General features: G+C 33.8%; 1 protein-coding gene across 7 annotated transcripts in view; it reads left to right on the top strand.

The window, feature by feature from the left end:
- Positions 1 to 10,876, top strand: part of LOC136034714 (voltage-dependent L-type calcium channel subunit beta-2-like) — a 179,845-nt gene extending 168,969 nt beyond the window's left edge. For 6 of the 7 annotated variants that reach the window (XM_065716063.1, XM_065716067.1, XM_065716064.1 and 3 more), the window contains one exon: positions 5,256 to 10,876. In XM_065716063.1, the coding sequence (XP_065572135.1) occupies positions 5,256 to 5,728 (473 nt within the window). In that variant the 3' untranslated portion in view covers positions 5,729 to 10,876. The remainder of the gene's footprint in view (positions 1 to 5,255) is intronic. The other variant, XM_065716068.1, reaches the window with a different exon arrangement.
- The last annotated feature ends 2,901 nt before the right edge of the window (positions 10,877 to 13,777 follow it).

The following is a 13,777-nucleotide window of genomic DNA, read 5'->3' as shown; positions in this document are numbered from 1 at the left end:
ACAAACGATAAATTACAACAACGAGGCAGTTTCGTAATAATTAATTGAGTGTCATCTATGGTATTTGGATCCTGAAAAGTTATGCATAGCTTTGTAATATCAACTAGATCATATAAGATACTATTTCAAGTTTTCATCGGTCACGATGTCTACGATTGATACGGATAACGTTCAACTGGCTGCAAAGTCAATTTAGTCCCTTCTTAGGGTATTATCGATAGCTCATGATGAGCTGATAAAAAATAAGTCCTCGTAGTTTCTTCATAATTAATAGTATCATTTATGGTATTTTGATCCTGAAAAGTTACAGATAACTTTATAATACCAACTGGATCATAAAAGATATTGTTCTAAGCTTTCATCCGTCACGATGTCTAAGATTGAAAAGGATAAAGTTCAACTGGCTGCAAAGTCAATTTAGTTCCTTCTTTCGATATTCTTTTGTTACTGTTGCTTTTTCACCGCTGAGGAATAGCCTTTGATCATGTGATTACTGATCGCGTTCTTCTTTGAACATAACGTTTTAAGAGCTTCGATAGGCTGACAACTTCAGCTTTTAACCGATAGCAAAGAAACAAAACCAAAGTGTTGCTCTCGCAACATTTTATTTGGCGAACCTGGACAAAGGTTGCCGCAACTCTTCAAGTTGCTCATGCAACGTAGGTCTAGTTTTTTGCTTGTTTTGAGTTTGACTCAGCTATTTATTGTAATCAATTTAAAAACTTTTCGACAAAATAAGTTTTTCGAATAAAAGTAAAGAGCTCCATTAGGCCATGGATGAGTAAAAGTAAAGTCAAATGACCTTCCAATTGTAAAACTATCACAAACTACTTTCAGTAAATAAGTGAAACTCAAAACGAACAGAAATTACAGTAAATAGCCAAGTCAAACTCAACACGAGCAACAATTAACATGAATAGGGCTGATGACCTCCATGCCTTCTCAAGACCAGAACAAAATTTGCGCTTTACTGAAAAAACAAAATAAAAACAAAAAATAATGACCATGGATCGTCTAATTAACATATACTGATATTTATTCCTTAAAAGTTTCGATAATTTTTTATTTATGAATTTAAGAAAAGTGAAAACATTTCAAACGTATATTGTTTTCAGTAAAGCGCAAATTGTGTTACAATTTGTGCCAAAAAAAGTTGCAATAGAAGCAGCAGTAGTAGTAAATGTAGTAGTAACAGTAATATTCTTTAGTAGTGTCCGCATATTGCCTTTTGGTGACATGATCTTCTCCTTTAACTATTCTCTGAAAGTTTCAACTTAGTACCCAAATCAACTTGAGATATGCTAATTTGACAATGTGCATGAACTTTTGATTTTGTTCAAATTGCTCCTTAATACTGTAAATGAAGTAGTGTGGTAGTAGTAATGGTGGTAGTTGTAACAGTATTGATAGCATGCAAATTTTGCCTTTTTGATCACCTCCCTTATCATTTCCTGAATTTTCCAAATTTATATACTCAGTAATTCCTATGTGGTACCCTTTTGACGATACGTATGTACATAAAGAATTTTGATTTTTTTTCAAGATTCCGCTCAATATTCTCTGAAAGGCTCACCTGAATACCCATCGTCTTCTTGGATAGTAAAGTTCAAACATACATACCTTTTTCAATAACATAAATTATGCATAAGCAATGATCAAATTGCCCAACTGACAGCTCTTGTCCTGAGGACTGTGGGGAGGTTGACATCCCCAATACTGGACCTTTCAATAATGCCGGAACAAATAGCTCTCTTAAAATTTTGGTCGGATATGTTTTAGGAAATGATAGGGTGGGGGGGGGGGGTCTGACGTCCCTCGATTCACATTTGACTCTTAAAAGTTTACTCTTAACTAATTTAAAATGTTCTAACTTTTTTAACTTCAATAAATGAAAAAAAATTCAACTTTAAGGAATAAATATCAGTATATGACAATCCATACTAAACTGACAATCCATAGCCATTTTTTTGTCAGTGAAGGCAAATTGTGTTCTGGTCTTGAGAAGACACAGGGGTTGTCAAAGACTTAATTTTCAGACCTTTTAACTACGCTGAACAAAATTGCTATCTAAAAATTTTTATTTCTTGTTTTTTTTGGAAATTGATAAGCGTCAAAGGGGAAGGCTTGGTGTCCTCCAATCATTTTTTGACCAATAAAAAGGGCATTAACCCTTTCAACTTCCAATTGAATGAGCCTTTTTTAAAGTTTCTACGACAAAAAATGACCGTCTCAAAATTTGTATTAGATGCATTTCGAAAAAATACGAGGTTTGGGGGGAGGTATTCACCCTTCAATCACCTTTAATCTTTAAACGAACACTAGAACTTCTGATTACCAATCAGATAAGCCCCCTCCGAAGTTTATACTATCGCCCTCTCTGTATAAACCTTATATAATCCAAGGGCACAACTTATAACCCTTGTCCTGAGGCCTCTAGGAGGCTGCATCCTCAAAGATAGAATTTCTGGACCTTTCAATTATTTTAAGAAAAGGGCTATCTCAAAATTTGGATTGGATGTTTTTGGGGAAACAATGGGTATGGGAGGGGTTTATTTCTCCTTCAATCACTTTCGACTATTAAAAAGGGCACTAGCCCTTTCAATTTCCAATCGAATGAGCTCTTTTAGAAGTTTTTACAACAACAGATGGCTATCTCAAAATTTATATCAGATATTTTTCGAAAAAATACAAGGTTTGGGGGGGGGGTATTCAACCTTCGATAACTTTCAATCTTGAAAAGAACACTAGAACTTTTGATTACCAATCCAATGAGCCCCCTCTGAAGTTTGTACTATCACCCTTTCTATAAAAACCTCAAAGCTTATAACCCTTTACCTGAGGTCTCAAGGGGGTTGCATCCTCAAAGATAGAATTTCTGGACCTTTCAGTTATGTAGAACCAAATGTCTATCTCAAAATTTGGATTGGATGTGTTTGGGGAAATGGTGGGTGCGGGAGTGGGGTTAGTTGTCCTCCAAACACTTTTGACTATTAAAAATGGCACTAGTCCTTTCAATTTCCAATCGAATGAGCTCTTCTACGACAACAAATGGTCATCTCAAAATTTCTATCATATGCATTTCGGGGAAATACGTGGTTTGTGGAGGGAGGGGGTAAATACCTTCCGATCACTTTGAATCTTAATGAAGGCACTAGAACTTCTGATTACCAATCCAATGAGCCCCCCTCTGAAGTTTATACGATTATCCTTTCTATTTCCCCAAGAGCATAACTTGAAACTCTTGCCCTGAATGCTGTGGGGGGGGGGTGTCATCTTCAAAGAGACAGTTTCCAGACCTTTCAATTAAGTTGAACAAAACAACTATCTCAAAATTTTGACTGGATTTTTTGGGAAATGGTGGGTGTGGAAAGAGGTGTTAGTTACCCTCTAATCACTTTCGACTATTATGAAGGGCACTAGTTCTTCCAATTTCGAATCGAATGAGCTCTTTTCGAAGTCTCTACAACAACAAATGGTAATCTCAAATTTCCTATCAAATGTGTTTCAGGAAAATACGAGGCATGCGGGGGGGGGGGGGGGGGTCCAGCCTCCGATCACTCTGAATCTATAAAATCGGACTATAGTTTCTGATTACCAATCAAAAAGAGCCCCCACCGAAGTTTATACCATCACCCTTTCTATATATACCTTATATCCCCCCAGGGCATAACTTAAAGACCTTCCTTGAGGGCTCTGTGAGGGTTTTCATTCTCAAAGATATGATATCCATACCGTCCATTTACGTTGGACAAGATTGCTATCTTAAAATTTTGATTGGATATATTGTAGGTAAAATATTGGGCGTGTTTGGGGGTTAGTAGCCCTCCCATAACTTTCGAATATTAAAAAGGGCACTAGCCCATTCAGTTTCCAATTGAATGAGCCTTTTTTGAAATTTCTGCGACAACAAACGACTATCTCAAAATTTCTATCAGATAAATTTCGGGAAAATACGAGGTCTGGGGATTGTCCAATCTGCCATCCCTCTGAATCTCAAAAAGGGCACTAAAACTTATGATTAGTAATCCTATGAACCCCTTCTGAAGTTTGTACGATCATCTTTCTACATAAACCTTATATGCTCCCAGGCCATAACTTACAACCCTGATAAATACAGCCCTGAGGGCTGTAGGGGGATGTTATCCTTAAATAGATAATTTCCGGACCTTTCAACTACGTTGAACACAATTTCTGTCTCAAAATTTTGATTGGATGTGTTTGGAGAAATGGCAGGTGTGGGAGGGGGGATGCCCTACTCAGTTTTTAGTATTAAAAAGGGCAATAGCCCTTTAAATTTCCCATCGAATGAGCCCTTTCGAAATTTCTACGACAACTAATTCGATACGAAGTGCCCTGGTCTAGAATTAAAAAAAAATGGATAAATAATACATTGTGCCCATAGCGCTCTTTACTTAGGCAGCGCGTTTGCGCTGCCTATTATTTCTGTTTGTTTTGAGTTTCATTTGCTTATTGATATTAAAAAAGGTGCTAGTTCATTCAGTTTCCCGTCGAATGAGCCCATTTTGAAGTTTCTACGAAAACTCCTGTGATATAAAGTGCCCTGGTCTAAGATAAAAAAAAATTAATGATTAAGCAAATAATACATTGTTTCCACATCGCTCGTTAGCGGAAGCGCTATTGCGCTGTCTATGATGAGTCTCCATTAAGCTCAAGCTAACTTATTTGACTAAGGGGATTCCACTTTGATCCAGGACCATTTTTGAGGGGTCCAAGATTTTTTCCAAGATTTCTAAAAAAATAAATCCAGAAACAAAATTTTTACCTAAAGATGAGCAAATATAATATTTATCCTTCCTTAATCAGCTATAAATGAAGAATCTGCCTCATTTGAGAGCTTTTACCAAAACTTGTTTTAAAATTTTCAGTTACTATTGGCCGTGGTTTGCTTTTTAATACATTGCAGCTGTTGCTGCAATTGCGGTGTATGTCGTAGAGCCAAAGAACCTAATGAACTACGTTACATTAACAAAGATTGAGAACCAAAACGACGTGATGACGCTCACCGTGATAATTACTAAAAAATCATTAAAAAATCAACCGTAGAAAAAATATTGTAGCAATATTTTTGTGTGTTTTTGCAGGAAGCTGTATTGGGTGTTTACACTACGCTTGGTAAAAACCATATATAAATTTAAGAAAAAAGTATGTCAATATATTACTTCATGTTTATATATCCTCTTCTAATTATAAAAATATTATTGTCTTAGGAACTCAACAATCTTATTTACTTACAGCGTACCGGAATGAACGGCCAAGGACCTCTCGCTCGCAGGACTTCAAGCTCGAAGACTTAGAAGACGATAATTGGACCCAACACGAAGATTCATTTGATACAGACGCCCGAGACACAATGTCAGATCCTCGCGATACGATGCGACGAGCTAGAGACATCGTTCGTGATAGTCGCTATTCTCAACATGATACTACATATACCCAAGAGCGCAGTCGTGATTATAGCCAAAGTAGTGATTATCGTGAGATATCTCGTGAATTACGTGAATCGTATAGAGAAGCACGTGCGTTTAGTCAAGATAGTTATCAAAGAGAAATGCGTGATTTTCGTGATCGTGACTCGTATTCAACTCGTGATAAGGAATTCCGAGAGTCAAGCATGAATAGGCCTGTACAAAGTCACTCTAGGGATGATGCTGGCACTAGACGGAGTCTTTACAGGGACGACTCCTATGGAAGACGGACTTATTATTGAGTTTTTCTTCGTGATGATTGTGGTGCCAATTTTCAGCAGAAAGCTATACACTATGCTTGAAAATATTTAATTAGAAAAAATTTTAAACTGTGAAAAATTTATGAGTCGGTAAGACACTGTAGTGTGGTCATATCGCTGTCATTGATACTCTGTGGCTCCACTTAAGTTTTAGCTGAAGGAGACAGCTGAATTGTATCCAAGATTTATCACTCAAAAAATTTTCGGATTATTGGTGATATCAAATTAACCATTTACCATCCTGTTTGTGAAAAAAAAACTGATAAGGAAAATAAGATATGACCTTAAAAGGGTTCGTGGATCTGTTTCAAATAACTTTTTTTAAAGATTCCATGTGATATAAGAGGCACGGGGAGGTTTTTTTCCTTTTTTTAGAATTTTCATTACTATTAAAGCTTGAGCACTGTACTGTGGTCTTTCCCGTTGCTTGTAATCTCTCAGCTCAGTTTCTCTCGGTATTTAATGACGAGTCTAAAATTGAAACGTTTGTACATTTTTCCATCATCTTTCTAGTGGATAAACTTAGCATAGTGCACGGTCAAAAATTTTGACTACAGCCTTTGTCTTATCTAGCTTACCTAAAATAAACTTGTTTTTAAAGTTAGAAAGAATTGTCGTGCCCTACATGAAGAGGCCTTCATTTACTTTCAATTGTGTAACGAAAGCAAGTTATCATTTATTTTATATGGATTTTGTAGAAGCTGATTTTTCCGGTTCCATATCAAGCTGCTTTAAAAGTGAAAGAAAAAAAGTAGACCATTTTATTATGATTGATTTCCCTTTTAATTTTGATTGAATAAGGTGTAATTTACTTCTAAAAATTAATTCGTATAATCTAGAGAACCATAGTACATTTAAGAAGGAAAAATCAATCAAGGTAGATGACAGTGCGGATTGAATAAATCCGGTTAATAGATGTCTTTGGAAGTATACGAAAGACGTAGGGCACATACCACACATTCTTCAAAATTTATATATTTTCAAAAATCCCATTTAGGAATTATATAATTACAGAATCGTGAAAATATGATTTGAATTCTCGTACGTAAAGACGGAAGTTTATTTACACAATATTGGGGCTGTCAAAAATGCAGCCTATGTGTCATAAGCGACCATTGGACCATTCAGTTTTTGTCTGTGACTTAAGCTAATGCTATTAAAACACTATAATTTGTCTTTTCAAATGAGGTAGAAGCTTATAAAATAATTCAAGATGGGGCTTTATGATAGTATTTTCTTTCGGCAAAAGAAAAACAAAACAGTTAAGAATCGGTAATTTTATTGCGGGTATAAATAAAAGTTTTGGACTAAATGTCAGAATCACCGGAATCAATTTTATGTCGTGCATCTTTGAAAAACACACATTGATAAGTTAAAAAGGTTTCAGGCATTTAGTTTTTAAAAACAATTTTCAGTTTTCAACGACAGTACGTTAATGCCATCCAGATTTGATGTATTATTGAATTTTGATTTAAATCTTTTCTAACACTAAATTAAGCTGTCAATTGACGTTTGCCCGCTTAAAGATTTGGGTAAAAAGATTGGCTTTTCAGAATGCCAAGTTTGTCTAGTCCTGGTTGCTACTGTTGTAGAATAATCGTAAGCGTTTCAATTTTCATCGTAGAATAATTACAGTTACTAATTTTCTTATGATTCATGAAACCGTATATAATCTAAACATTATTGTTATTGATAAAAAAAAATTGTATATCTAAAAACAGGGTTTATTATAATATTAAAAAGTTTCATATTGGCTGCTCTGTGTTTTAGCTTAAATCCAGCTTTGTTTTAAAGGATTGTAATAAGATCATTGGATAAATAGACCAAAATATTGATACAATTTATGCTGTCTTTTTAACTTGGTTGCAAAAATACATCAAATATAAAAGTTCTTAAACAATGTTAAGCGTAATGTAAATTAATTTAGTTAATTATTACTAAGAATCGATTTCAATATTGAGCTTTTAGTTGAGACAAATTGTTAAGGCTAAAGAGGCCACGTCCTAATTGGGATCTAATTGGTGAAAGCTATTTCTGAATAGTAATAATAATAAAATTAGTACAAAAATAATTTCAACTGGGCTAACGATTACAAGGAAAGAACGAAAATTGAAATGACTAAACGTGTTGGAAAAGAAACAAGCAAGTCGTTAAACAGAAATAAACAAGACAAATATCCTTTGAGCCACTGTTGTTATTTGATACTGTATCTTATTAGACTATCTATAGCCTACAAATTTAAATGCAGTGATATATCAAACACAGCAAAATATTTTATAGAATAGGAAGAATCTAATTGGTGAAAGCTATTTCTGAATAGTCATAATAATAAAATTAATACAAAAATAACTTCAACTGGGCTCACAAAAACTATTACAAGGAAAGAACGAAAATTGAAATGACTAAACGTGTTGGAAAAGAAACAAGCAAGTCGTTAAACAGAAATAAACAAGACGAATATCCTTTGAGCCACTGTTGTTATTTGATACTGTATCTTATTAGACTATCTATAGCCTACAAATTTAAATGCAGTGATATATCAAACACAGCAAAATATTTTATAGAATAGGAAGAATCTAATTGGTGAAAGCTATTTCTGAATAGTCATAATAATAAAATTAATACAAAAATAACTTCAACTGGGCTCACAAAAACTATTACAAGGAAAGAACGAAAATTGAAATGACTGAACTGATTGGAAAAGAAACAAGCGAGTCGTTAAACAGAAATAAACAAGACGAATATCCTTTGAACCACTGTTGTGATTGGATACCACATCTTATTAGACCGTCTATAGCCTATGCAGTTTGAATACAGTGTCATAAAAAACACAGCAAAATATTTATATAATAGGAAGAATCCAATTGGTGTAAGCTATTTCTGAATACTATTAATGATAAAACTAATTAATAGTAACCTAACAGGGATAGCAAGAGTTACAATTATAGCTTTAAAGGTATTATAATTTACAGTTCTTACCCAATAAAAGTAAAAAAAAATAAAGCTCAAGTAGAGCACATAAAATAAAATAGTGCTATATTCAAACCTTTAGTTATAATGGATATAATTTTAGCAGAGGATTTCTCTCGAATTGAGAAGCGGCAAAGTTAATAAGCCACTGTTGGGCTTAACTATGTCCTGCTGCCGTAACAATTTTGCGGTTTTGCCCGATCTCTTGTTATAATAAAAATCATTTATCCTCAATACGCTTCATCAGTTGACGGGGGCTTCTTATTTAGAAAAGATGAAGTTGTATGGTTGATAACAAATATATGATTTTATTTTTCAACTCATTATATTTGAAATAAACATCTCAGCAATCGATTAACTTGGGTTAAATATTCAGCATCCTACTGATTATTTTTAAACCGGTATAGCTTCTACAGATTTCAAAAGTTTTTTGTATTCATTTCAAATTTCAAAAGTCAAATCTTTAGGCTTAATTGTTCTGAAACCTAATTCTAAGCTAGTTAGTATATAATATTCTATCTATTTTTTTGTTCAATACCATCCTGTTATAAATAAATCTTGATAATAATTTTACTTTGTAGGAAAAAGATATTATATTTGCCATCCTCTCCATTTACCTTACAAGCTTATTGGTTAAGCATCTTCTTTCATATTCTTTCCTTTAACTGGGAAACAACTACATTATTTCATCACTACAATTCAAAGGACCATAGTTCACACTTTTTATTGATTCTTTTTCTACTTTATCTATATAACAATTCCCATGTTGCTGGTTCAGAGTAAACCTTATAGTATAATTTGTGTTGCTCCTTTTTAAGAAATGCCACAGTAGCCTCTAATTTTAAACTATGTTGTCGTTGTCTAAGGATGCAACGGATGTTGTTTAAAATTATCCTAATTAATAGCCTAAAAGGAGTTGAAAAGCTAGTTTTATTTTGAGAATACTTCAGACACTAAGGTGCAGTTTCACACGGAATTGAAAATCTCTCTTTCTTTACCCCCTTTCTATCTTTCACTATCTTTCTTACTCTGTCTCTCTCTCTCTCTCTTTTACTCAGAGCCAAACAAAAGCATTAAGGGTGCATTTGATTTCTATGACCCGTTGCAAAACTACTATCTTTCAATCTTTAAGCTAGGCTCGTCATTTCAACTTTTCTTTCCAGTGTTGATTCGTGCTTTTTCATATATTTTTGAATTTTGACCTATTTTGAAGATTTACTTTAGTTATTTTATGACTTGAATAACCATGTGTAGACAAGAGTGCAGAGTGAGTAGATAGTTTTTGGACGTTTTAGCTAAAATTTTGCTCCGAAGTTCTTTTCAATTGACAATACGGATTTTCACACTGAAAATCTGATCTTAAAATTTAATTTATGTTCTCCGTCTGTTCGTGGATTTTGATTTCGATTCAAACTCTAACAATTAGAACTTGTTTAGACTGCAAAATTTAAAACCTCATTGCAATAAAGAGCTAATGATATTGATCTGTCAGAAAGTTAAATTTGAAAGCTCAAAAAAACATATACAACTTGTGCAGCACGAGAAGATAAAAATTTTCTTTTTCAAAGAATTGTTAAAGCTAGTTTCTTCTTTTCAATTTTTGCTTTAATGTTTGATATTATTTTCCTTGATAGGAGTCAAAAATGTGTGAGACCCTGACTCATTTTTTGGATTAGCGAGGAGGAGCCTGGGCTGATATTTCACAAGTAGGTAATATGCCAAATGAGTTTCAAGAATCTCGAAACAAAAATAAGTTATAAATTTTTACCTTTCAAACTATTCAAATATTTTACCAAAATTCTGTTTATTTATACTTTCCAATGGCAGGAATTGTTTACAATCTTAATTGTAAAATTTGTTTTTCAATATCCCGCAATTCAAAATGAGAATCCGGATTGTCATTGGAAAACACCTATATATACATCTAATAGGAGGTTCTGGCAACTATTTTTTTTTACCAGCAAAGATGCTGCCAATAGCATGCTCGTGGATTTGGCTGTTGCCCATATGATATTTACTAAACCCTGAAATCATTTTCACATTATTTGATACATCATTAGATATATATAGTATTTAAGTTGTAGTTTATCTTCTTTTTTTCAAGCTTATGTAATTTTGTATCTCATTTTTCCTATCTGAAATAAATACAATGGACACATAGGTGGATCCAGAGTCGAAAGTAGACATAGAAGTAATTTATTCTTAATTGTTAAAAAATAGGTGACCCCAATTTATACATAAAAAAAAATCGTAAAGTAAACAGACGAATTTTTGAATAATTTTATCTATTCTTACTTATGGCAAACTGAAAATCATGAACTATTTACCTCTATTAGCCAAAGGCTTGCATGAGAACAAACATAAAAAGAACCTTAGCATGTGCTATTTTGTGAGGACTGGCAAATATTGAGTTTGCTCCCTTTCCCTGAACATAGGATCCTAAGTAACTTAATCACCCCAGCCGCGATGTAAAATAGGATATGCTTAACCTTCTGCACTTAAAATTTGCCACCCCTTAATGAGTTAAAAAAAACAAATTTTTTAACTGCAAGTAAGGAGCGACATTAAAACTTAAAATGAACAGAAATTATTCCGTATACGAAAGGTTCTGTCCCCTCCTCAACACCCCTCTCTTTACGCTAAAGTTTGACTCTTTATCACAACTCTACTTTTTAAAACAATAAAAAACTTTAGCGTAAAGTGCGAGGCGTTCAGGAGGGGACAACCCCTTTCATATACGGAATAATTTCTGTTCGTTTTTAAGTTTTAATGTCACTCCTTACTTGCAGTTAAAACAGTTTCTTTTATTTAATTTCTGAACATTTTGATTTTGGCTTAACGCACATGAATAATTAAAACGAAATTCGCATATTAATTTTTTTGGCTAAATGGCTTTCTCATAGTTTTAATCGGAAGATTATGAGACAAAGATGAGCGGGGGAGGTGGCCTAGCTGCCCTCCACTTAGAAAGGTAACTAGAACTTTTAATTTTTTTACGAACGTTTTTATTAGTAAAAACCTTACGAATTAACTTACGTATCGAACTTCTATATTCATATATTTTTGTTACGTATATGAGGGGGTTTATTATTTTATTGGGGGTTTAAAATTGGGATAAAATTTTATCCCAATTCTTTAAGAATGACCCCAGAATCACAAAGGCCGTAGAACAAATTGTTGAAATTACTAAAAGTACTTTAGCATAAAGAGCGAAGTATTTAGGAGGAGATCAACCCCTCATATGTGTAATAATTTCTGTTCGTTTTAGTAATACTGCTCCTTACTTTCAGTTGAAAAAACTTTTTCGTATTTTTATTTATTTTTTTTTTAAATAATGCTAGAAAATCGACTACCCTTTTCATGGAATTCCTCTTCCCCCATGATTAATTCCTCCAAGGAAAGATCCTTTCCCCGTAGTTCCCTCCCCTCAACCTCCCCCCAGCCAAACAAATCCCCTGAAAACGTCCGTACACTTACCACTAACCATTAGTGTATGTAAACACTGGTCAAAGTTTGTAAATTGCAACCCCTTCCCCGGGGACTGTGGGGGAGTAAGTCGTCCCCAAAGGCAGTCATTATTTTTTTCGACTATGCTGAACAAAATGACCATCTAAAAATTTAGATTCGTTAACTTTGGGAAAAATGAGCGTGATAGGGGTTTAGGTGCCCTCCAGTTTTTTGGTCACTTAAAAAGGGCACTAGAACTTTTAATTTCCATTAGAATGAGCCCATTCGTGACATTCTAGGACCACTGGGTCGATACGATCACCCCTGGGGAAAAGAAAAACAAATAAACACGCACCCGTGATTGGTCAGGCAAAAAATACGAAATTCAACATTTTTCTTGATAGGAGCTTGAAACTTCTACAGTGGGGTTTTCTTATACGCTGAATGCGATGGAGTTATTTTCGTTCAGATTCTATGACTTTTAGGTGGCGTTTTCCGCTATTTTCAAAAATAGGGCAAATTTTCTCAGACTCGTAACTTTTGATGGTTAAGACAAAATTTGATGAAACTTATCTATTTAAAATTAGCATGAAAATTTAATTCTTTTAATGAATCCATTAGTATCAAAATTCCTTTTTCTAGAGAATGAGCCCATTCGTGACATTTTAGGACCACTAGGTCGATACGATCACTATTTTAATTTCTAAACTTTCGTTTACTATTGAGCCGGGTTGCTGCTTACTACAGTTTGTAACAACGAACTGTTTGACTGTTGGTAATAGCTACAATAATATTTACTTGCTTGCTTTTGGCTCAAAAAAGAAAAACTTAATGTGTATGCTCATTTGCGACCATCCTGATCAGGTTGCCAAGAACTTAGCTCATTCAAATGTTAACTTTTCGATGCAGAAATTGTTTTTGGAGTCACATTGATTTACTAAAAGATGCTTACAGCGTCACCTCAATTTTTTTCAGCATTATTGCATAGAACTGTGTGTATATAAGAAGTTGTTCAATGTAATAAAGAGAACTGTGTTAAACCTAGGTGCCAAATAGTAATTCAAGCGTAAAAAGAGCATAAATCCTTATTGATAAACACGTTTAGCTCAAAGCAAACAGATACAACCAAAATACAACAACAATCAATATTCAAATTAAACTTAAAACGAACAGAAACTATCAATAACACAAGTGGGGCTAACACTCCCTAAGCCTTCTAAAGATGAGAACTTCTTTTGCACTTTCCTTGAAACAGTTTTTATACCGAGTTGTGAGCTTTACTTGTCTTAACATAAGCAAAAAAAAGAAGAAAATCATCATAATAACCAAGATAACTAAAACAAAACTAATCAAATCTAGATTGACCTTTTAAAATGTATTTATATCCATCCCTGAAAGTGTCAATAATTTTGCACTCATTAACGTTATAAAAGTAAAAACGTTAAGAATGGCTTTTTTATTCAGTAAACCGCAAATGATGTTCTAGTCCTTATAAGAACTAGTCTTACGGCCTCGTCAAAATTGCCATATGAGCTTTCAACTGTTGTTTATTTAATAATAGCGAATTTTGTTAGCGAATTTACACTTCGAAGATAAGAAAAACTACCCAAAGAA

The sequence above is a fragment of the Artemia franciscana genome, chromosome 13 (assembly GCF_032884065.1).
Source record: "Artemia franciscana chromosome 13, ASM3288406v1, whole genome shotgun sequence".
Classification (NCBI taxonomy): domain Eukaryota; kingdom Metazoa; phylum Arthropoda; class Branchiopoda; order Anostraca; family Artemiidae; genus Artemia; species Artemia franciscana.
This window is presented reverse-complemented; position numbering and strand designations above follow the sequence as displayed.